This window comes from Aulonocara stuartgranti, assembly GCF_965226115.1.
Source record: "Aulonocara stuartgranti genome assembly, chromosome: 19".
Classification (NCBI taxonomy): domain Eukaryota; kingdom Metazoa; phylum Chordata; class Actinopteri; order Cichliformes; family Cichlidae; genus Aulonocara; species Aulonocara stuartgranti.
Window position 1 is genome coordinate 983,381 of NC_138955.1, and position 21,148 is coordinate 1,004,528.

At 43.6% G+C, this 21,148-nt stretch overlaps 1 protein-coding gene across 3 annotated transcripts in view; it reads left to right on the plus strand.

Annotated features, from left to right (window-relative positions):
• Window positions 1-21,148, plus strand: part of LOC309695996 (ryanodine receptor 3) — a 119,477-nt gene that overhangs the window by 58,845 nt on the left and 39,484 nt on the right. For all 3 annotated transcript variants that reach the window (XM_082517022.1, XM_082517023.1, XM_082517024.1), the window contains 23 exons: window positions 8-74; window positions 160-320; window positions 414-579; window positions 3,685-3,771; window positions 3,893-4,119; window positions 6,473-7,277; window positions 7,641-7,841; window positions 9,834-9,936; window positions 10,495-10,626; window positions 13,895-14,168; window positions 14,279-14,393; window positions 14,908-15,040; window positions 16,153-16,256; window positions 16,423-16,558; window positions 16,780-16,966; window positions 17,109-17,217; window positions 17,307-17,427; window positions 17,905-18,074; window positions 18,394-18,614; window positions 18,790-18,880; window positions 19,563-19,703; window positions 20,186-20,349; window positions 20,481-20,559. In XM_082517022.1, the coding sequence (XP_082373148.1) occupies window positions 8-74; window positions 160-320; window positions 414-579; window positions 3,685-3,771; window positions 3,893-4,119; window positions 6,473-7,277; window positions 7,641-7,841; window positions 9,834-9,936; window positions 10,495-10,626; window positions 13,895-14,168; window positions 14,279-14,393; window positions 14,908-15,040; window positions 16,153-16,256; window positions 16,423-16,558; window positions 16,780-16,966; window positions 17,109-17,217; window positions 17,307-17,427; window positions 17,905-18,074; window positions 18,394-18,614; window positions 18,790-18,880; window positions 19,563-19,703; window positions 20,186-20,349; window positions 20,481-20,559 (3,994 nt within the window). The remainder of the gene's footprint in view (window positions 1-7; window positions 75-159; window positions 321-413; window positions 580-3,684; window positions 3,772-3,892; window positions 4,120-6,472; window positions 7,278-7,640; window positions 7,842-9,833; window positions 9,937-10,494; window positions 10,627-13,894; window positions 14,169-14,278; window positions 14,394-14,907; window positions 15,041-16,152; window positions 16,257-16,422; window positions 16,559-16,779; window positions 16,967-17,108; window positions 17,218-17,306; window positions 17,428-17,904; window positions 18,075-18,393; window positions 18,615-18,789; window positions 18,881-19,562; window positions 19,704-20,185; window positions 20,350-20,480; window positions 20,560-21,148) is intronic.

A 21,148-nucleotide genomic window follows, 5' to 3' on the forward strand; every position in this document is an offset into this window, starting at 1 on the left:
CTGATAGATATCCACTGAGATCTGTGAGGCACAGCGATGAAAGTAGACGAGTGGACTACAGCAGCATCACTACGGTACAGAAGAAACGTCTGTTTGCAGCTGCAAAAACTAAATGCGTTTTCATTTTTGGCTAAGTCTCTCTTCTCTGTTTTGTTACAGTACTACCATTCAGTGAGGGTCTTCGCAGGTCAGGACCCTGCCTGTGTGTGGGTTGGATGGGTTACTCCTGACTACCATTACTATAGCAACAACTTCAACCTCAGCAAGAATCGTACAGTGACTGTAACCCTGGGCGATGAACGTGGGCGAGTCCACGAGAGGTGACGCCCTCTGTGTTCATATGTAATAAATGCTGACGATTATTTTTAATTACTAACCTTGTAAAGATTTTTATATATGCTTATTACTGACAGCGTGAAGAGGAGTAACTGCTACATGGTGTGGGGTGGTGATGTCACCAGCACTTCCCACACCTCCGGTCGCAGCAATGTGGATCTGGAGATCGGCTGTCTAATAGATTTGGCCACTGGCCTATTGACATTCACCGTCAATGGCAAAGATATCTCTACCTCCTACCAGGTACAATACACACAGCTGTGCAAGCAAGAATATAACTATTGCTATGTTTCTCTATAATTAAAAGTATCTAGTGTGATGGGTGCAACCCAAAATAACTATGCTACCGAACTAATAAAAAAGTAAATTTACAAAACTGTGCAAAAGTCTTGAACCTCTTCATCAGTTTTTTATATTTTGCTAGGAAAATAGAAATAAGGTGAAAGATTGAATGGAAATACAAAATATGGGGCAAAAACAGAGTTTGTACAATTCTAATGAGCTTGAAAGTCAATATTTGACACAACTGCCTTTGTTTTCCAACACATTTCTAAATAGTCTTCAGGAATGGTCCTGCAGGCTTCTTTAGGACATTCAATGATTTTCAGATGTTGGCTCCCCTTTGGTAAATTGTAAATGGAAAGTTATATTGTCTTTGGACTGTGGGAGGAAGCCGGAGTACCCGGAGGGAACCCACGCAAACACGGGGAGAACATACGAACCCTGGCCTGATGGTGGACTTGAACTCAGGACCTTTTTGAAGTGAGGCAACAGTGCTAACCGCTGTGCCACTGTACTACAGTTAGTGGGGTTAGGTTGATTGGAAACTCTAAATTGTCCATAGGTATAGATGTGGGAGTGAATGCGAGTGTGAATGGTTGTCTGTGTGTTAGCCCGGCGACAGACTGGCGACATGTCCAGGTGTAGAGCTTTTATCTACGCTTTCTATGCCTATTCACGTGCATCGGGGGCAACTTAGTGCATTTAGCAGGAGTCATGGATCGACCGACCTGACCTGCTCTACCGTAGCTTCTTTTTACTCCCAGTATGATCCCACTCTGTTTCAAAGTTGTTAAGGTTCGGGGAGGCCAGTCAGTGACCGACGGCATTCCATTGTGTGTTTTTCTATCCAGGTATGCTTTTACTGCTTTGGCAGTGTGTTTGGCATCATTGCGATGCTGAAAAATTAAACCGTTGCCAATCAGATCCTTTCCAGATGCTATTTCATGCTGGATCAAAATCTGACAGCACTTCTCACAGTTCCATCAGTTTTGACAAAATCCACTGACTGACATGCAGCTCCAAATCAGACAGAGCTTCTTCTGTGTTTTACAGATGGCTGTAGACACTCACTGTTGTACCTCTTTCCTTACCTCCTCACTACACATTGACGAAGATTTGGAGAAAAACGTTCTTTCCATAAGACCTGTTCTCACTGATTTACATTCTAGTTCATATGTAATGTGGCATACCTCAGCTTTTCTTCTCGTTTTCTCGTTTTCCTTCCTTAAGAATGAAAAAGGCAATCTTGTGCCTGTCAGACTGTGTTGTTTTTTTGTACATTTTGTATATATATATTTTTTGAAGATTCAAGGAAAAAATTACATGTTTTTGCAAAAGGCTGCTAGTAAAAATGTCAAAGATACAATTTAATATTCGCTCTTTTTGTCTGTTACGTGAAGACACAACACTTGTTCGTCCCTTGAGTTATGTGTTTGTTATTGCTTGAATGATTCATAGGTTGGAGTGAAGTGTTAACTTTAAAAAAACCCAGAGAACTGTGACGCAAAACCAATTGAAAACTTTAAAAGAACATCTGGCTCATTGGAAACAAAACTGTGAATTTGGACATCAATTTCAGGGTCTGCAAGTGCAGCCATAAACAATTCCCATCACTCCCACTTTTGAATCACCCTTTGAATCACCTGAATACCTGCACATCACCATTGTGCCCTGGAAATGCTTCCACGAATGCTGCTGTTTGGTCTCTGTTTATCGTAGTTCTCATCATCACTGATGGTCCTTGACAGTGTCATGGCGACAAAAGTTTATATTTGATGATGATAGCAAAATCACAAATGTGCAAGTGGTCAGAGCTGGATGCTCAAGGAGAGAACCATGAGGGGCATGGGGAGCAGTTAAATTTAATAAATCAGGTCAGTTTGTACACTAAGGAGCTTGGAAAGAAAAGCGTCTGGACTTCTTTAAGTTGCTTGAAGGCGTTTTACTTCTCATCTGAGAAGCTTCTTCAGTTCTAGGGTCAAATAGTGGAGAGTCCCAGATTTAAGCCCTATGGGAGTGACCCCCAAGAGAGACATGGACCCCCTGATGATCCTCTACCTAATCATATGAGCCAAGGTGTGAAAATCGGTGTGGGTCACAATCAGCCAAGGTTTTGGGTGAACCCGCTGTGAAACCTAGCCCCACACAGTTGGTGTCGTAAGCCACTGCATCTGTTCAAAGATGTTCGTTCACAGTGGACATAGATGGCTTCTTTCACTCTGTCCTCGAAAGAGTGACCTTTGCCCTTTAGATGCAGATGGATAGCTGGCTCTTGTATGTTGTGCCATATGTTTATGAAGTGGCTGTTTGGTCTCTCCGATGTAGAGGTCTAAGCGACTTGAGCGAACTGAAGAAGCTTCTGAGAGGTGAAACGTCTTCAAGCAACTTAAAGAAGTCCAGACGCTTTTCTTTCCAAGCTCCTTAAACTACGATGACCTGGATGATTGAGAACCTTCACAGACATTTTGTAGAGTTTTATGGCTTTAGTTGTGGATCTTTTTTGGTAACAGCTTGTAAAATGATTTATAAAGGATATCAAGTCTTTTGCGAAGTAGATGCATGCATGCATTAATATCCTTATTCTTCACTAGCCTAATATTGGCCATGCATATATCCCTGCGTCTCCTGTTTAATCTGATGACCTTGAGAGTAACTTAATTTAAGACTTAATTTAAGACATATTTACTGAACAGAGAAGTGACTGTGCATCTTGTTGAATTGTGGACTTGTTGTTCAGATGTCCTCTCAAAAGTAAATCCCAAAATAATCTTTCAGAGGGTATAATCTTCTTACGTTCTTCCTCACTGAAATTCTTTGAGACTTCACACAGTGCTGACTCATCGCCGACACTCTTAAATGTTCATGTGTACTCACTCACACACACACACACACACACACACACACACACACACAGGCAAACTAAACTGCACTAAGTAGCAGAGTTTTCATGATGCATCATTAAGCTGCTTTCCTTAAGTCACGCTTTCAAGCTCCTTCTCAAGCTTTTGATATTTACTTCCTGTTTGGACCTTTTGTTTGCTTTCTTTTCACTTTTCTCTGTTCCAGGTGGAACCAAACACCAAGCTTTTCCCCGCTGTGTTTGTGCGACCCACCAGCCCCAGCCTCTTTCAGTTTGAACTGGCTAAAATAAAGGTGCGTGGCTCCTAATTTTACTTTTCCATTACAACAGGCTTACTTTTGTGTCTGCAATACCATAGAAATAAATGCTGTGCTCAGACAGGATTCCCATCAGCTGTCTCTGTGTGCTCTCCAGAACGCCATGCCTCTGTCATCAGCCATCTTCAAGAGTGAGCATAAGAACCCGGTTCCACAGTGTCCGCCCCGACTGGATGTCCAGACCATAAACGCCGTGCTGTGGAGCCGCATGCCCAACAGTTTCCTCAAAGTGGAAACGGCCAGGGTTAATGAGAGGCATGGATGGGTGGTTCAGTGCGTGGAGCCCCTGCAGATGTTGGCAGTGCACATACCTGAAGAGAACAGGTGTGAAACAAGGCTTAGTTCGCTTATAAGTTGGATTTGTTACTTTTTAAAGCACACTAGTCAATGCACACAGTATCTTAAATGTTTAATCTATACAGGAAGTTTCAAACCTTTTTTACCGAGGACCAGAGACAGCATGCAACTGCCTGTTGTAACACAACTTGTGTTCTTTATTCTTAAACAAAAGATGTACTAAATACTGATCTGCTAAGTTCTTTTTGTTTTGTGATCAGAACAAGGCTAACTGTTTTGCCCCATTTCTATTTTCTTAAAGCTAATTTCCTGTTTCATCTAGCTTTATTTTTAGCTTAAAGTAATGACAGTGGTATTCATATTCTCATTTAACTCTTAAAAAAGACAAGCTTCCTGTAACCATCAGCACACATTGCAATAAAGTGATTTAGTCATATTTTATTTTTTGGTAACACAGTAATTTTTTTTAAATCTCAACAGTCACTCAGGATTTTCTGCTTTCCTCAGTTTTGTCGCTGTGTATTAAAATGTCCTCGGCTATAAGCTGTTAGACAGACAAAACAGGTTTGAAGTTGTCACCGTGGGCTTCGCTAAATCATCGTGCTGATTTTTTAACTGTTTGTGACAAGTGTATTAAGCAACCAGAAGGATTAAGGGACGGGGAGTTTCAAGTTATTATCACCTTCCATTCTGACGTTTAACTGTTAAGATTCTGGCCACTGAACCTTTAAAATTTAAGAGCAAGACGTGAGTTTAGAGTGCAGTGCCATTAGCTATGACTAGCAAACTTGGTTAGTAACCTACATCGCATAAACACATGATTCTTAGTTAATGGTAAGCAACAAACCACCAATAACATAACTAATAAATTACTGTAATTTCACCACACAGTTATCCATATTTTCTGTCAGACAGAAAAGGCACCAACAACACAAAAATGGTTGAGTGACTCAGATTAGCTAGCATGAAGCCTAGCGGCTAGCGGGCAGCCACCTGGGAGTGAAAGCAGCCATGCTCCTCACAGTTAGTGTGAAGGGGGGTAAATTAGCTGTAGAGGGAAAAATCATTCTAACCCTCAGCTGTGAAAGCCTCACCCAGCCGGGCAAGTAGGCAGCTAAGTTTGTGAACACAATAACTAGAGAATGAGGCGATGTAGGGTTTTCAAATTGATACCATAACAATAATACCATATCTGTTAGAAATGTCAGGCAAATTTGAATCTCAGTAACCTTGAAGGTCAAGTTTTCTGAAAATCTTGTGATGCGATAACTAAAGATGTAAGTCACCTTGGATTTTCACATTGATTGGAGGTGAGGAGTAGTATTTTTTTATACCAGGTTGTAAACCTTCCATGGTAACGTTGGACACTTTAAGACTGGGTTTTATTGAGAGTCACTCACCAAAGCTGGGCAGACACTGTGCGATTTTTTCAGTCACGTTATTCAGCTCCTGCTCAAACTGCACGATTGACTCGCAGGGGTTAGAAGTTCATAGGTCACGATGCAGGTCTCGCACTATACGACCCGATGCTCTGATGCGACCTGAGTGCTCACACTGTGCCTCCATAAAATGAAGGTTATAACAGAAATTCTGTCGCTCGCTCTCCCTCTCCGTCTTTCACTCACACAGACACACCACCACCATCAGCTTTGCTAAATTGCTAATGAAAAACATGATCAGGCAGCTGTGATTGAGCAGCAGTGTCGATCCAACTATTTTCACGGTTGTTGTGGTCGTGATCATTTTGTGAGGCCACATCGAAAAGGCTCGGATGAGCTTTCCAAAGTTCTCCAAGTTGTGCCTCCATCGCTTGTGTCCAGATCACACGCTGCACAGCCGCGCTGCGCCGTCTTTTTCACCGACATTTGTGTTTGCGTGTGCGCAGTGTGACAAACTGCGGTGACACCCTCACGACGGTCGCGAGGATTTCAAACCTGTTTGAAATCCTCGCGACCAAGCGATTGATGATCGGGAGCTGGTCGTGAGGTGTCAATCGCGTCTCGTTACCCCACGTATACTACACGATGCACGACGCACGATGAAGGCCAAAATCAGGCCGATCGCCAAAACGGTTGCACGACTCAAAATGGGCCAAAAATCGCACAGTGTGAGCCCAGCATTATGGAGACATCTTTAATGACCATTTCAAGTCCAACTGCACTGAACTGGCTTTACTTTTTAGCTCTAGAGGATGCTGCTTGAGAATTTCACATTGGATGCTGTCACATGTAAAAAGCAACTTACTGGCTTGAAAAAAATCCCCAAGATAGAAAAATATGAGTTTTTAAAGTTTCTCCCTGACCACCAAGTAGACTAGATCACAAACTTCGTGTTATGAACCATCATGAATTCTGCTAACTCTTGCTCTTTTTAATGAAAGGTGCGTTGACGTCATGGAGCTCTCGGAGCAGGAGGACATGAAGAAGTTCCACTATCACACCTTGAAACTGTACTGTGCCCTCTGCGCTCTGGGAAACACTCGTGTGGCCCACGCCCTTTGCAGCCACCTGGACCAATCACAGCTCTTGTACACCATCGACAATCAGTACCTGTCTGGCACGTTACGCGAGGGCTTCTACAATGTTCTGATTAGCACCCACCTGGAGACAGCCAAAGAGGCACGACTCATGATGAAAGATGAGTTCGTCATTCCTGTCACGGCCGAGACACGCTCCATTCGTCTCTTTTCTGATGCTTCTAAAAAGCACCTCCCGCCTGGGGTGGGGCTTAGCACCTCCCTGAAACCACGCCTGAACTTTACCCCACCGTGCTTCATCAGCACCAAACGGGAGCATCTGTACAGTCCCCAAATCCCACTGGATGCACTGAAGGAGAAAGCGATTTCGATGTTGACAGAGGCTGTTCAAAGCGGAGGGCACCACATCCGAGATCCTGTCGGAGGATGCGTGGAGCACCAGTTTGTTCCAATCCTGAAGCTCATTAGCACCTTGCTGACGATGGGTGTGTTAGGAAGCGAGGACGTTCGTAAGATTTTACTGCTCATTGACCCGAACGTCTTCAAAGAGGCAAGAGAGGAGGGAGCCACGGGGGCCACAGACAAAGAGGGACTAACAGGGGCAGAGGAAAAGGCGGTGGAAGCTGGAGAAGAAGAGGCAATCAAAGAGGCTCAACAGCCAATGGAAGGACTGCTGGAGAAGAGGCTGCCAGAGCCGGTTAAACGACAGGTGATCGTGAAAACACACACAATTGTATACACAACAGACAAATAAAAATAACCAAAACATGTGAAATCGATGCACATTGTAATCTTAAAGTGACAATCCACAGCTACGAACTAACCACACAGCTGTCCTCTCAAATGCTCCGTAACTGCTCTAATGTAATAGGCCCGTTCAGAGATCAGCCAAACACGAAATAGCTCCGTCTCGTATCGAACAAATGATCTCACGAGTAAATATCTCTCTTTAACAAGTGGGATAATGTGAAGCCATAAGGCATTTCGATATGTTTCTGTCATTCTTGATAACTAACACCTGCTTTGTCACAACAGTGATGGAAGAGTACCTGTTTGTGTGCCTCCTCTCCAGATGTGCGAGCTGCTTCACTATTTCTGTGACTGCGAACTGAAGCACCGTATCGAGGCCATTGTGTCCTTTTCTGACAGCTTCGTGTCCAAGCTGCAGTACAACCAGAAGTTCCGCTACAATGAGCTGATGCTGGCCCTCAATATGTCTGCTGCTGTTACAGCGAAGAAGACCAAAGAGTTCAGATCACCGCCTCAAGAACAGGTGAGAAGAAGCACGCCGGGTCTAAGCCAGCGGATCCCAAAGTAGGAAGTAAAATGCAGCACTGACTGGCCTGTTCCAGTTTAGATGATTATCTTTTACAGCCATTCTGCTGTAGATTTACTGCTGTGTTTGGGATTGTTATCCTGCTGTATGACAAAAAATTTGTACAAGCTTTAGCTGTTGGAGAGACGGCCTCACATTTGACTTTCAAATACTTCAGTACAGAGTTCATAGACTTTTTCCAGCTACACAATTTCTGTAGCTGCAAAACAAAAGCCAAATCATCTCCCTCCACCGCCATGCTTGACAAGTGGTAAGAGCTGTTATGTGCTGATATGCTGTGTTTCATTTGGCACTGTGCAATATGGCCAAACATCTCAATGATACACAGTGCATAGAAATCACAAAAGTATTCTCCTGATTTGTTCTTTGTAGAGAGAAATGGCTTTCTTCTTGCAGCTCTTCCAAACAACCCTTACTTGTTCAGTCTTTTTGTATTTATAGTGTCATGAAATTGAACATTTACCACAAGGCCTTCTGTGAGCATTGCACATCTGAAATTGGGCTCAATTTTCTTGGATGTCTTGAATGTTTGCTACTACTGAATAATCTTAATCACTGCAGAGTGATTGACTTCAAACTGTTTGGAAATAGCCTCGTGGCTATTGGCTATTGCTTCTCTAAGACCATTGGTGGTCTAAGGCATTGTGTTAACACACACCTGAAATCTCCAGACTAGTAAACATCTGCCTACTGATGATCAATGAGTTGAGTGTGTTTGATTAACAGCACCTAGCTGCCACTAACCCTCCTAATCCCAAAGGAAACAATAAGGGTGTGTTTAATTTTTCACATTTTACCTTCATTTGTGTCGGATTGTTTTTGTTCAATTGAGACTGTTTACCAAATTTTAAAACCCGACACTCACCAGATTATTCCATTTTTACGTTAAAGCATTAAAAAAGAGGTGATGTATTGCGCTTCTCCACCACAGCACCACTTTTCATCTGTGCCGGGGCTCCCTCGTGACAGCTTTACCCCGGCAGTTGTGTATCTCTGCTAATGGATTTCTGACAGTGCGCATATCTCCCGAGTGATCGTAGTGACGCTCGTGTGACGCAAGTGTGCAAAATAGCTGCAGAGGGTAAATGGCAGTAATTGTGCATTTAGAGAAAGAATAAAAAAAGAATATGTGACTCTGTAATAACTCAGTATACGGAAAACCTGCAGGCTCATGGCTTCAACTGATTGGTCAGTACCGTTGTTGTCTGAATACGTGACTAATTTGAGATTAATGTAGATTTTGGTTCAGTTCTTTCTGCCTCTTTTAGCCCAGAGAGAACCAGAGCTGCTTCTGGCTCCTAATGTTTCATAAAGCTCTCTTCTTTGTCTATATGTGAGAGTGTGCAAGCAAAGCTTCAAGGCAAATTCATTCCTCTTGGTCTTGGTTTGATGGCATTGCTTCCCCGGGAGGGCACACTCATCTGCACAAGAGTGCACATACATAGAGCATTTCTTTAAGGTCACGGCTGCAGACAGAATTCAGTGCAGCACAGCTCGTTTAATGGCTTGTCATGGTGTCCTTCGGCCTGTTAGCGCAGAGAGAGAATTAGCCACTCGAGCTGCGTTTTTTCTCTGTGATTCCTGCAATAACAACATTATAACAAAGCTGGGATAGTCTCCAGCCCTGCACAATGTACTACAGTAATTTGTATATAGAATAGAATAGAATAGAATAGAATAGAATAGAATAGAATAATCCTTTAATTGTCCCACAAGGGGAAATTTGGTTGTAACAGCAGCCAGAAAGACACATATACAACAAACAGGACACGGAACAGAAACATACACAATTTTTCTTACTTATTTACATTAAGGACAATGGTTACTATAAACAGAGTACTGTACAGTTATTAAATTAAATAAAAATAACTAACTATGCCTTTTTTTGTATCTCTATGCATCTAATTTGAACATTTTCCCACATTTTAGATCAACATGCTGCTGAACTTCAGTATGGGAGAGGACTGCCCGTGCCCTGCAGACATCCAGGAGGAACTCTATGATTTTCATAATCAGCTGCAGCTCCACTGTGGTGAGATGCAGCTCTTGCAAAAAACATTATGAACCGCAATGCTAAACTGTTTATGTTTATTACAACACATATATCATCATTTTGCAACATGATGCAGCAATGTTACATTTCCCTGATTGCTTTTAGAATTCATTACAGTTATTTTACCGAGGCAGCACAAGCCGGCATTATGGCTGATAATGTAAGAATAATAAACAAAACAAACATCCTTATGAAAAATGCTTTACGTGCACATATTTCTTGGCACTGTTAGCTGCCGTTGCGTCGCCATCAGCAAAATTGTGCCTGTACTTCATGAGATGTTTCTTCCTCTCTCTCTGCAGCGCTTTCTGCCAAGGCAGAAGATTTGAACGTTCGCTGCTTCCGCAATTTCTCTGACATCTTGATGTTTTGATAAATAATTGAATCGCCCTCCCTTCCGTGGTGCTGCCGATCTAATGGCGGCCTCACCTGCGCAAAAAAAACAAAGAAACTTTAAATTGCTAAGAAATAAGAAGAGGGAGAGTTGTCCTGCGCATCATGCACATTGTGGTTGTTTTTTCTCTCTGTGTAATGCAGGAATCCCTATGGAGGAAGATGAAGACGAGCAGGATACATCGATTAAAGGTCGCCTCCTTATGCTGGTGAACAGGATCAAAGGCCAGGCGCACAAAGCAGAGGAGCCCACGAGGATGGAGCAAGCTGCACCCTGTGAGGAAATCACCGCTTTCATTGCACTGCATGAATGATGGAGCTGTGCCTACTGTATCGTTACACCTGAACGTGGTTAAGAGCTAACGATGATGCGGATTAAAAGTTAATTAGTGAGCAGGGGAACAACAAATTTGAGGAATATGACTGCAGAAGCATACCGAATCACAAGTGGAAGCAGTTTACTCTTAGGATGTGTTACTTCATAGTCAAGCTGTCCAACAACAAGAAAAAAAGGTGTCCTTGAGCAAGACATGGAACTGGTTTGGTTTGTTGTTGTTGTTTTCCCATAAAAGCACAAGTGCTGAGCTCACGCCTTGTACATTTAGTCCCTGCTACATTTTGCTCATTCATGGCCTTGTTCACCTCTTTCTGTACAACCTCTGTGTCTCTCTTTGTGTTCCTGGCACAAAAGAGAGGGCAGAATTAACAGGAGATGTTTCTGTATTGCACTTCTAGCGCCCTCAGTCTGCTGCTGCCACGTGGACTGATTCACTGGGTAGCAGTCATTTCCATTTCAATTTCCCTTCAATTTCATTATGGAAATATGCAGCCTGGTGGAGCAGAGAGGCTTCAGAGTGAAGAGGATCCTGTGTCAGCCGCTCCGGGAGATGAGAGCGGGGAAACGAAGGGCAAAAAAATCCAAAATCGTCAGCGATAAAACTCAATGCTTAACCTGATTAAACTCACAGACACGTGCAGACTGCATGAGATCGAGCACAAACATAGCAACACAAACGTTTCAGTAGCAGGTCCAAATAACGGGTGTGCCGCAAGAGTGCAACTGCGAGATGTGTCTAATTGCCTCTCTCAGGGATCAGGGACCACCACTGAATGTGAGTGACCACAAGTTCTTATTTAACTGGGCAAAGTTCTGTTTAGAGTTGGATATTTTGTGCACACTTAGGCCAGCCCTAAAGCATCCCTACTTCACCTCTCTAATGGTGACCATACTGTAACCTGCCCAAATAATCATCCTGTGTTCAAAATATCTTGAAACATCATGAAAGTGCCACAGACAAATCACATATACAAATATGATAGATCTCTTAAATGGTATACCAAGCACGGTTTTCCTAGATGTTAGGATATTCAAATGGCACAACAAAAAAAGATTCGATCCACTGGTGTCGTTGCTGAATGATTTTAGTGTGGACCAAAGTTGTGGACCAACTGACCGTTGTCCTCATCCCTGTTATCGTCCCTCTTTGTGCAGTTAATACAAAACTGAGCTGGCTCGTGCTTTGTTCTGTCCTTTTATCATACACTGATAAGCCACAATAACCTTCCAGATGATCAGCTGCATTTCCACAGAACCTCTTGGGCTATTTTGTGATATCCACTGGGGATTTAAATGACCATGGATGCTTGTGTGATGTGTTTAAAACAATCTGTAGTTGACTGATACTTTTCAAAGTAACATTCACATGAATCCCAGCAGAGTGTTGCACTGCAAAGAAACAATACTTTTTATTCACCTCACCTGTAAGTGGTTTTAATGTTGTTGTGTATATTATGTGTCTGGGATTGTAGATAACGTTTAAAACTAGATATATGCTTTAGTGCAGCAGTCTCCAACCCCTGGACCGTTACTGGTCCATGAGTCATTTGGTACCGGGCTGCGAGAGTTGAGGCTCGGGTGTGAAATTTATCGTTTTTTAACGTTAACTCGGTTTCCCGGGGTCTTTACCCGTGTGTTATGAATAAATCTTTTTTTTTGGTACCAGTACTGGTTTTATTTTGTTGTATTTATCCGCGACACCTTAAAGGCCGCTCCGTGAAAATATTGTCGGACCGTGGCGCAAAAAAGGTTTAGTGTGCTTTAGTGTCTACGGTTTGTCATTTGTTGGTGTGTTTCCTTTTAAGTGGGTTTAGGCTCCAAGGAAGTAGTAGGACACCAAGTGAAGAAGACACCTATTAAATTTTGGTGCTGCGATTCAGGCTGTAACTGCTCTTCATCACGTCATCTCTCTTTCTCTCCTGGAGTCCCTGAAGATACAGATGGCTCCACTGTCTCAACCATTATTTCATAAGAATGAAGTAAAAGGAGCACAGAAGCTGTTTGGTTTAGTTTATCCAGTAGGAGCATTTAATGGTCAGATATGAGGAGATCTGTGTGTGTGTGTGTTTCCGTCACTGTGACTCTGGATAGTCCAGCTTTCTTTACTGGGGCGTAGTAAGGGAGAAAGTGGGAGAGCAGTATATTTAACAGCAAAGCAGGCAGTGACTGTGTTTGATAGTGTGACAGCGAGTCAGGTGCTTGCTGAGAGAGGAAAAAAAATGTCGCTTCTTAATCTCGAGCTTTTGCATCTGCCCTTTCTCTGACACCCACGCAGCTCTCGGCAGCAGGATCTGTTACTGGTGCCATCCTGCTGGCTTCCCGCCCATCTCACAAAAAACCACAGACGCACACCCGTGCACTGACTGACAGTCTGCTGTCAAACAGTCTTTTGAAAACCAAGAGAACCAATCAACCAAACAGACACGTGGTCTTAAAAACGCAATCACCTAATTGCAGTACTGTTAAGGAAATCAACTGTGTGTTAATGACTCCATCGTTTATGGTACCGGACTGTTTAATTGATGTTTTTTTCCATCCTTTGTGTGTTCATAACCATAAAAAAACAAACCCACACACTCTATTGATCCAGTTTTAATGAAGCCTTAAGAGTAACCCACATATGAGCTGTCCAAACAAATGTTTCCTTTTAACCGCAAAGAACTATTAAAACCATATCCTGTTTCCTTCTTTATTCTTTACATAACAGTGGATCTTTCTGCCCCACTGAAAGTGTGGCTTTGGCATAAACTAATATTTTTCAAAGATTAGCTCATGTGACACAAGCATCCAGTTTTTTGTTGTTGTTTTTTAAAGCCACGTGAAGACTTCGATGTTGCCGTCTTTTTTCTTTCTTCTTTCTGTTCTTAAGGTCTTATTTGCCACATGGAGCAAGTTCTTTTGTTCAATATTCAAGCGTCAGTTGTGAAAAAGAAAGCACGCTGTCAAGTAGGCAGGTTAATGGAGGGAATTTGTGCATTAATGTGTGCCTACTGTATGTTAAGTGCCTCTTGTTGTGACCCCAGCTAATGGGAAGAGGGTCAAAGTCAATGTTCCTTTCAAGGCCCGTGATGTACAATAAGGATGTCGAAATGATACAGCGAGCGCTTCTGCCACGGCGAGCCTTTCTCTGCTTTGCTGTTTAATACGAGGCAATCAGCTTGTTTAATAAAAGGAAACTGAGTCGTCTTTGCTCATGTTTATTTCCAGCCAATCTGAAAGAGCTTATCTCTCAGACCATGGTCAGCTGGTCCCAGGAGTGTCACATCCAGGACCCTGAACTTGTTCGCAAAATGTTCAGCCTGCTGAGGAGGCAGTACGACAGCGTTGGAGAGCTCCTCCGAGCCATGAGGAAGACGTACACCATCAGCGCTGCCTCGGTCCAGGACACCATCAACCTCTTGGCCTCCCTGGGCCAGATCAGGTCTCTGCTGTCAGTTCGAATGGGAAAGGAGGAGGAAAAGCTCATGATTGATGGACTGGGGTAGGTCATTCGACTCGTATGGAACTGATTTAGATAGAAAAACTGTTTTTTTTTTTCTTTCAGCAAACACCTAAATATTCAACGTTTGCTTCTTTTCATGTGCTTTTTAGTGACATTATGAACAACAAGGTCTTCTACCAGCACCCGAACCTGATGAGAATACTGGGCATGCACGAGACTGTCATGGAGGTCATGGTCAATGTCCTCGGAGGAGACAAGTCCCAGGTTTAACATCTTCTGCTTTACCCACATGGAGTCTGTAGCACCATCTCAGCAGAAACTGTGTTTTAATCCAGTCTTGCATGCTTTCCTTTGTGTGTAAAGCATGGTCGCAGAGCAGGTTTGCATTAATGAGGACGTGGTCCTGACTACGCAGAAGGGCAGAAAGGGCAGACTGAATCGGGCTGGCTTGCTGGCAGCGTGTGACGATGTCAGGCCTTTTACGCATCAATTAGAAGCCGAGACATGCGGGGGGAGTTTAGAGTAACACGCATGAAGGAAGTCATTACTGTAAACTCAGTTCCCCAGAGTGAAGCAACAGTTTCTCCAAAACCACTTATGATCAGCTGCTTTTCGAGGGACACTTCTGTATCCAGGGATAAAAGTAGTCATGTCCACTCATAAAAGCATGGCTGCTGCCTGCAGTCATTTCAAAACTTTAAAAGATGCAGTTTACTCTTATTAATATCCAAGTGAAGACATTTGAGCCTCTTAGGCTCTGTTTTATCCTACCCTTCAGGAAATTGCCTTTCCCAAGATGGTGGCCAGCTGTTGTCGCTTCCTGTGCTACTTCTGCCGGATCAGCCGTCAGAATCAGAAGGCCATGTTTGACCACCTCAGTTACCTACTGGAGAACAGCAGCGTGGGCCTAGGTGGGTACAGCCATGTTTAGAACAGGAGTGTAGTGGTTTACACATTCGTGTAACAAGTGAAAAATCCTCCGGTTTGGTCCCAGTGTTGTGGCAAAAAGTCATTTCTGACATTTCTGTGCTTTTTAAATATTGATTAACTTTATTTATATTGGTAAATACACTAGTGAACCGGATTAATGAAGGGGTCATATATAAAATCTAATCTAATCTAATATGTGAGCATTACGTGATGTATGACTTTATGACTCTACATTATGGTTCCCACATTATAATCAATGTTGTCCTTTTTGGTCACTTAAAGTATACTTATAAAACTGGGATGTCATATTTGTTACATTTTTCTGATAGAAAAATGATAACTGTATAGATAACAGTCACTCAGCCAAAAACCGTTTGCAGCTTCTGACAGGAATATTCTTTCTGGCTCAAAATAACTTAATATCAATTATTTATATTCTTTATCAAGTGACTTATGCCAGTTTAAATTCCCGCTATCGCTTTTTGGCAAATACCAGGAGGAGACACACATCCCTTCCTAGTTGCATCAGGAAGAATATAAGAAAACAATCTGCCAATCAGAAACAAGCTGACCTGACCACTGTGGCGACCCCTTTGTGAATAAGGGAACAGCTTAAAGTAGCTACGTGGCTGTCGAATTCTCTGAAAGGAGCCAAAGACCTCTTTCATTTCAGCCAGAGGATATGTGAAAGCTGAGCTGTATGAACTGACAACTCATTGAACTTATGTGTGTGTGTTTGTTCGCATGAACGACTTCACTTATTGCTCATAGGTTACAGCAGGTTATTTAGTACTACGGGGAAAAAAGCTAAAAAGGAAACAACTCTTGTGAAATCAAACAAGCTGTGATATAAATAATGTACAGTGCTATGTTATGTCCTAGTATGACTGAATTGTTCAGTGCAAACTGGTAAGAACCCTAAAACTAAGGCAGGTTAGCTTCCTGTTACATTTTAAAAAGTGGAAATAGCACCCCCTGCTGTTTACACATTATTTTGAAAAGCACACGTGGGCACAGGGTAGCTGTCTGAACAGTAAGACACAACAAAAATGACACTAACTATCTGAGCCTGTGTGGGTGGATTGTGTTGCAGCTTCGCCAGCTATGAGGGGCTCCACTCCGCTAGATGTGGCTGCTTCCTCAGTGATGGACAATAACGGGCTGGCTCTGGCACTTGAAGAACCTGACCTGGACAAGGTGAGTTTAAGTCACTGTGTAGTCTTCCTGCTTGATTCAGAGAGAAAGACAGTTTGGACTTGAGGACCTATACATGCATATTAAGAAAGAGATACCTACGGTAAGACCACCAGGGAGGGAATGCACAGATTATTTGAGCTACATGATGTGTGTAATGTATCTTTAGGTGGTCACCTACTTGGCTGGCTGTGGTCTTCAGAGTTGTCCAATGCTTCTGGCTAAAGGTTATCCAGACATTGGCTGGAACCCCATTGAGGGAGAGCGCTATCTGTCCTTCTTGCGGTTTGCTGTCTTTGTGAACGGTATGTCTGCATTTATTGGTTTCTCCCTGATTTCATCTCTCACTTGTTCTGTCTGTTTATTCTTGTGCCGCTCCTCTCTTTAAACGCACAGAGAAACGTAGCAGAGATTCAAAAGAACTGCCGTCACTTGCTTAAGGCGAAGTCTACTCAGATGTTGTCTACTCATGCTGAATGGCGAGCATCTCTATTCTTGCACGTATCCATATATGTTCGTGTTGCAGGCGAGAGTGTGGAGGAGAACTCGAGCGTTGTGGTGAAGCTGCTGATCCGTCGTCCGGAGTGTTTCGGACCTGCTCTGAGAGGAGAGGGAGGGAACGGTCTCCTGGCTGCCATGAAGGAAGCTATTAAGATCTCTGAGACGCCCGCTTTGGACCTCCCAGGCTCCGTCCAGGGAGTTAGCTCTGATGTGTAAGCCATAAAAATCAAGCAAATCTTGTAAAATCAATGCCAAGGCCTTAGCCTTCAGATTAACTGCTTTAACCAGCCCCTGTTGATTTGTGTCTTTGCTTCAATGCCCTTAAAAATGTTTCTGCTCTTTTCCCACTGTTAGGTCTGGTGATGGTGACGATGAAGAGGAGGTGGTCCACATGGGCAATGCCATCATGTCGTTCTACTCTGCTCTCATCGACCTGTTAGGACGTTGTGCCCCTGAGATGCATGTAAGTTTCTTAGAAAGTGTCACAGGTTGTTTTTCATGGAATTGCTTTGTTGTATTTTCCTCTGATTCACTTGCTTTTCCCGCCTAAAGCTCATCAACAAAGGGAAAGGCGAAGCTCTGCGCATTCGTGCTATCCTGCGCTCTCTGGTGCCTACTGAGGACCTCGTGGGAATCATTAGCATACCGCTCAAAATGCCCATTACTAACAAAGGTACTGGCTAACAACGTGACGTGTGAGCATGTGCATGTTACAGCATGTCACACACAGCGATTCCCAAACTATGCACGTTCAGTGCAAGGCGGAAAGTTATCGATTTCACTGCTCATGCCTTTTTAATCAGCGCGATGCTTTACCGCATGCTGCCGTGGCTCTGAGTGAGCCAGATCATTTCTATAGCGGGCTGTCTTGCTCTATTGATTGATCTGCTTAAGCATGGCAAGACTCGCCTCTTAAATTTGCTGCTGTGAGCATTGCCACACAAGCTTTGTCAGCAGGCCAAGAACCAAGACAACGAGTCAAGGGTCCAGAAAAACTGCTGCGTGCGTGCGGCCTAATGAATACGCATGGCTCTCCTAATTAGAAAAGACTTTCCATTATGAAGTGCATGCTGTTCCCTGGGTATTTCACTGCTTCATGCTTGCGTGGATCACAAAACTCCTCTTTGTTATGTCTGCTTCAAACTCCTAGATGGGTCAGTGACAGAGCCGGACATGTCGGCGAGCTTCTGTCCGGACCACAAGGCCCCCATGGTGCTGTTTTTAGACAGAGTGTATGGCGTGGAAGCCCAGAGCTTTCTGCTTCACCTGCTTGAAGTTGGCTTCCTCCCTGACCTGAGGGCTGCTACTTCTCTGGACACGGTAGGCGCAGCTGATAGCAGCGTAGGAGAAAAGTAATGAGTAGCCAGCCACCGTAACACGAACTTCAAGGAGTTTCTGGATCGATAATATCAAGCTCTGTTTTATAGCAATAAGAAGCAGCTCATTAAGCCAAAGCTCTGCTTTAAATTTGTTTGATTAATGTCATTGCTCTTTATTCTTATTAATCAACAGTACGCTTATAGATTACAACAAATAGCTGGAACACATCCATATGTTGCTTCTTTCAAATTGCCTCCTTAAAGTTTTAATCACTGTATATCTGAGTTTTGACATGTTGTGTGACCTTTTCCCCCTACAGGAGGGTCTGTGTACCACCGAGACAGCCCTGGCTATGAACCGCTACATCGGTTCAGCCATGCTGCCCCTCCTCACCCGCTGCGCCCCTCTCTTCGCTGGCACCGAGCACTACGCCACCCTCATAGACTCCACCCTGCACACCATCTACCGCCTGTCCAAAGGCCGATCGCTGACCAAGGCGCAGAGAGATGCGATAGAGGAGTGTTTGCTGTCTGTTTGCAAGTAAGAAGCGAAAGAGTTAAAAAAAACCACTTTTCCAGAAGTAGTAAAGACTAACAACTTATCTTAACCATCTTTTTGAGTCAGTGTGACGCGCAAAATTGGTCAAAGTCTGAAGATGTTTAAAGGCAGCCCGAGTGCAGCAGAGCTCTTATCTCTCTCCTGCCCTGTCCCGCAGGCACCTTCGTCCCTCCATGCTGCAGCAGCTCCTGCGCCGCCTCGTCTTTGATGTGCCCTTGTTGACTGATTACTGCAAGATGCCTCTAAGGGTGGGCAACAGTTTCTTCGCTCTTTCATTCATTTAAATTCCTCCGTCATCCTTTATTTCAGATCCTCTGTCGCCCTGCCCTCGTGTTTTTGTTTTCGCTGCTTCCCGTCGTCCTAATTATTAATTACTTCTTAATCGCCGTCTTCTCCTTTATTTTAAGTTCTCCCTTTCGTTTCTACATGCTCTTTTTGTGTGGTCCATGTGGTCGCTGCATGGTCCCGCTTTGCTCTCATATGTTCATTAGATTTTCAGCTTGGTGGGGAGCTACCAACAGCTCATTTCCACTAACTCTAATCAATGTAATGGTGCTTGCATTCGCCCCTCTCACTCTCTTTCACGCTCACATAAACCCTCCCAAGGTGCCACAGCTGTAACGCACCTGTAAGAAGTGTTAATCAAAGTGGGGAGCTATAGGAGGGGAAAAAAACAAAACAAGGGGGTGAAGTAGTGGACTGTCATTACGGGCTTGTTGGCTCTACGTCTCGACTCTGTCTCTCAGGCCACAGCAAAGAAACCCTGGAGATGTAATAGATTGCGGCTGGCCCACAAAAGTGTTTCTTACTTTAAGTTGTGCTGATTTTGGAAGAAGTGATTCCCCTGTGCGGTGCCATGTGTGGCAGTGTGCATGCTTATTACCTGTCTTTGAACTCGCTAAGCATGTGTGTCTTTCCTGTGCCCTCTAGCTGCTAACCAACCACTACGAGCAAAACTGGAAGTACTACTGCCTCCCTTCAGGCTGGGGCAGCTTTGGAACAGCCTCTGAAGATGAACTACTGCTTACCAAGAAGATCTTCTGGGGAGTGTTTGACTCTTTGTCTCAGAGGGTGAGGGAAAGTCCAAATGCTCTAAAAACACGATAAACCGTTCAATAAAAATCCCATAATTCATGCAGTCTTGATTAACATGTATGTATTCGAGGCACTACTTGGGTATAAATAGGTTTAGGTCTATTAGCAATGCAGATGGCTGGACTCAGCACATCTCTCTAAATGCCCACTCACGAAAGGAGGCTTTGCAAAGCGCCGGTCTGAAAACATCAATATCTGGACAGCCGTCATTGATCCAAAGCCCCGAGCACGCCGGTCCCTCAGCTTTTAAGAATAATTCTTCATTAACGTTTCTTCCGCTTGCCTCTTGCTCTTTCTTTAAGACTGGAGTGGCTATACGACTTTATTCAAGTTCAGCTTAAATTAGCAGTGGAAGACATTACTTGTATTTGTTAAGTAACATTTTTATTTGCAGAGCTCTATAGGAGGAGATGCAATTTCACATTTATTCCTGTTGCTTTCCTTCTTTCCTCATGCAGAAGTACGACCCCGAGCTGTTCAAGATGGCCATGCCTTGTCTCAGTGCCATAGCTGGAGCTTTGCCGCCAGACTATGTGGATGCCTCCATTAGTACCACTGTGGAAAAGCCTGTTTCTGTGGATGCTCAGGGCAACTTTGACCCCAAACCAATCAATACGGCTAAGTAAGCCATTCTGAAGCCAGACACCAATTAGAAACCAATGCACACAAAAAAATGCAGCCACACACTCTGCGTAATTTCATTAACATGCATTTTGCACATACTTGCGACTAACTGTCAGCTTTTTATTCTAGCATCGCTCTTCCAGAGAAACTTGAGCATTTTGCCAACAAGTACGCCGAGCATACCCATGAGAAATGGTCTGCAGAGAAGGTAAGAGCCTTCGCCGAGTCAAATGGCTATTAAATGATGCTGTTTTAGAGCAGGCCACTGGTGTTATGAGAACAGAGCAGGGCACTGCGGAGGATGATAATCAGTGGAGGTGGATTTCAGCTACATGAAAGTGAATAAAAGTAACAAAATTAAGTCAGTGCTGTACATCATGATATCAGCATATCCAATCAGGGTCCCTGGAAGCGGTAGGTGGAGCCTAGCCCAGCTGTCTTAAGCTGATAAGTGGGAAAAAAGTGGATGGATGGTTATCATGATATTTTCTTTTCTTTCTCCTGTGTCACAGTAATGCTTCCCCCTTGGCGATGCCTCCTTCTTTGTTAGAGTGGAGGGATTGCTCTGGCATGCTGACAATAACTTTGGTAGAGCCATAGTAGAGAGCTAATGCGCTCTCTTGTGCCAGCTGCTTAGCCTGCATTGTCTCATTCGTTAAAGTTTTTAACAAAAGCTGAGAGCAGCAACAACCATGACACGGCAAAATATGATGTGTACTTAATCTCGTACTCAGTCTGTCAAATAGTAAATCTTGTCCTCGGGAGACTCTGAAGGCAATCAGGTTTGCTGTCACTCT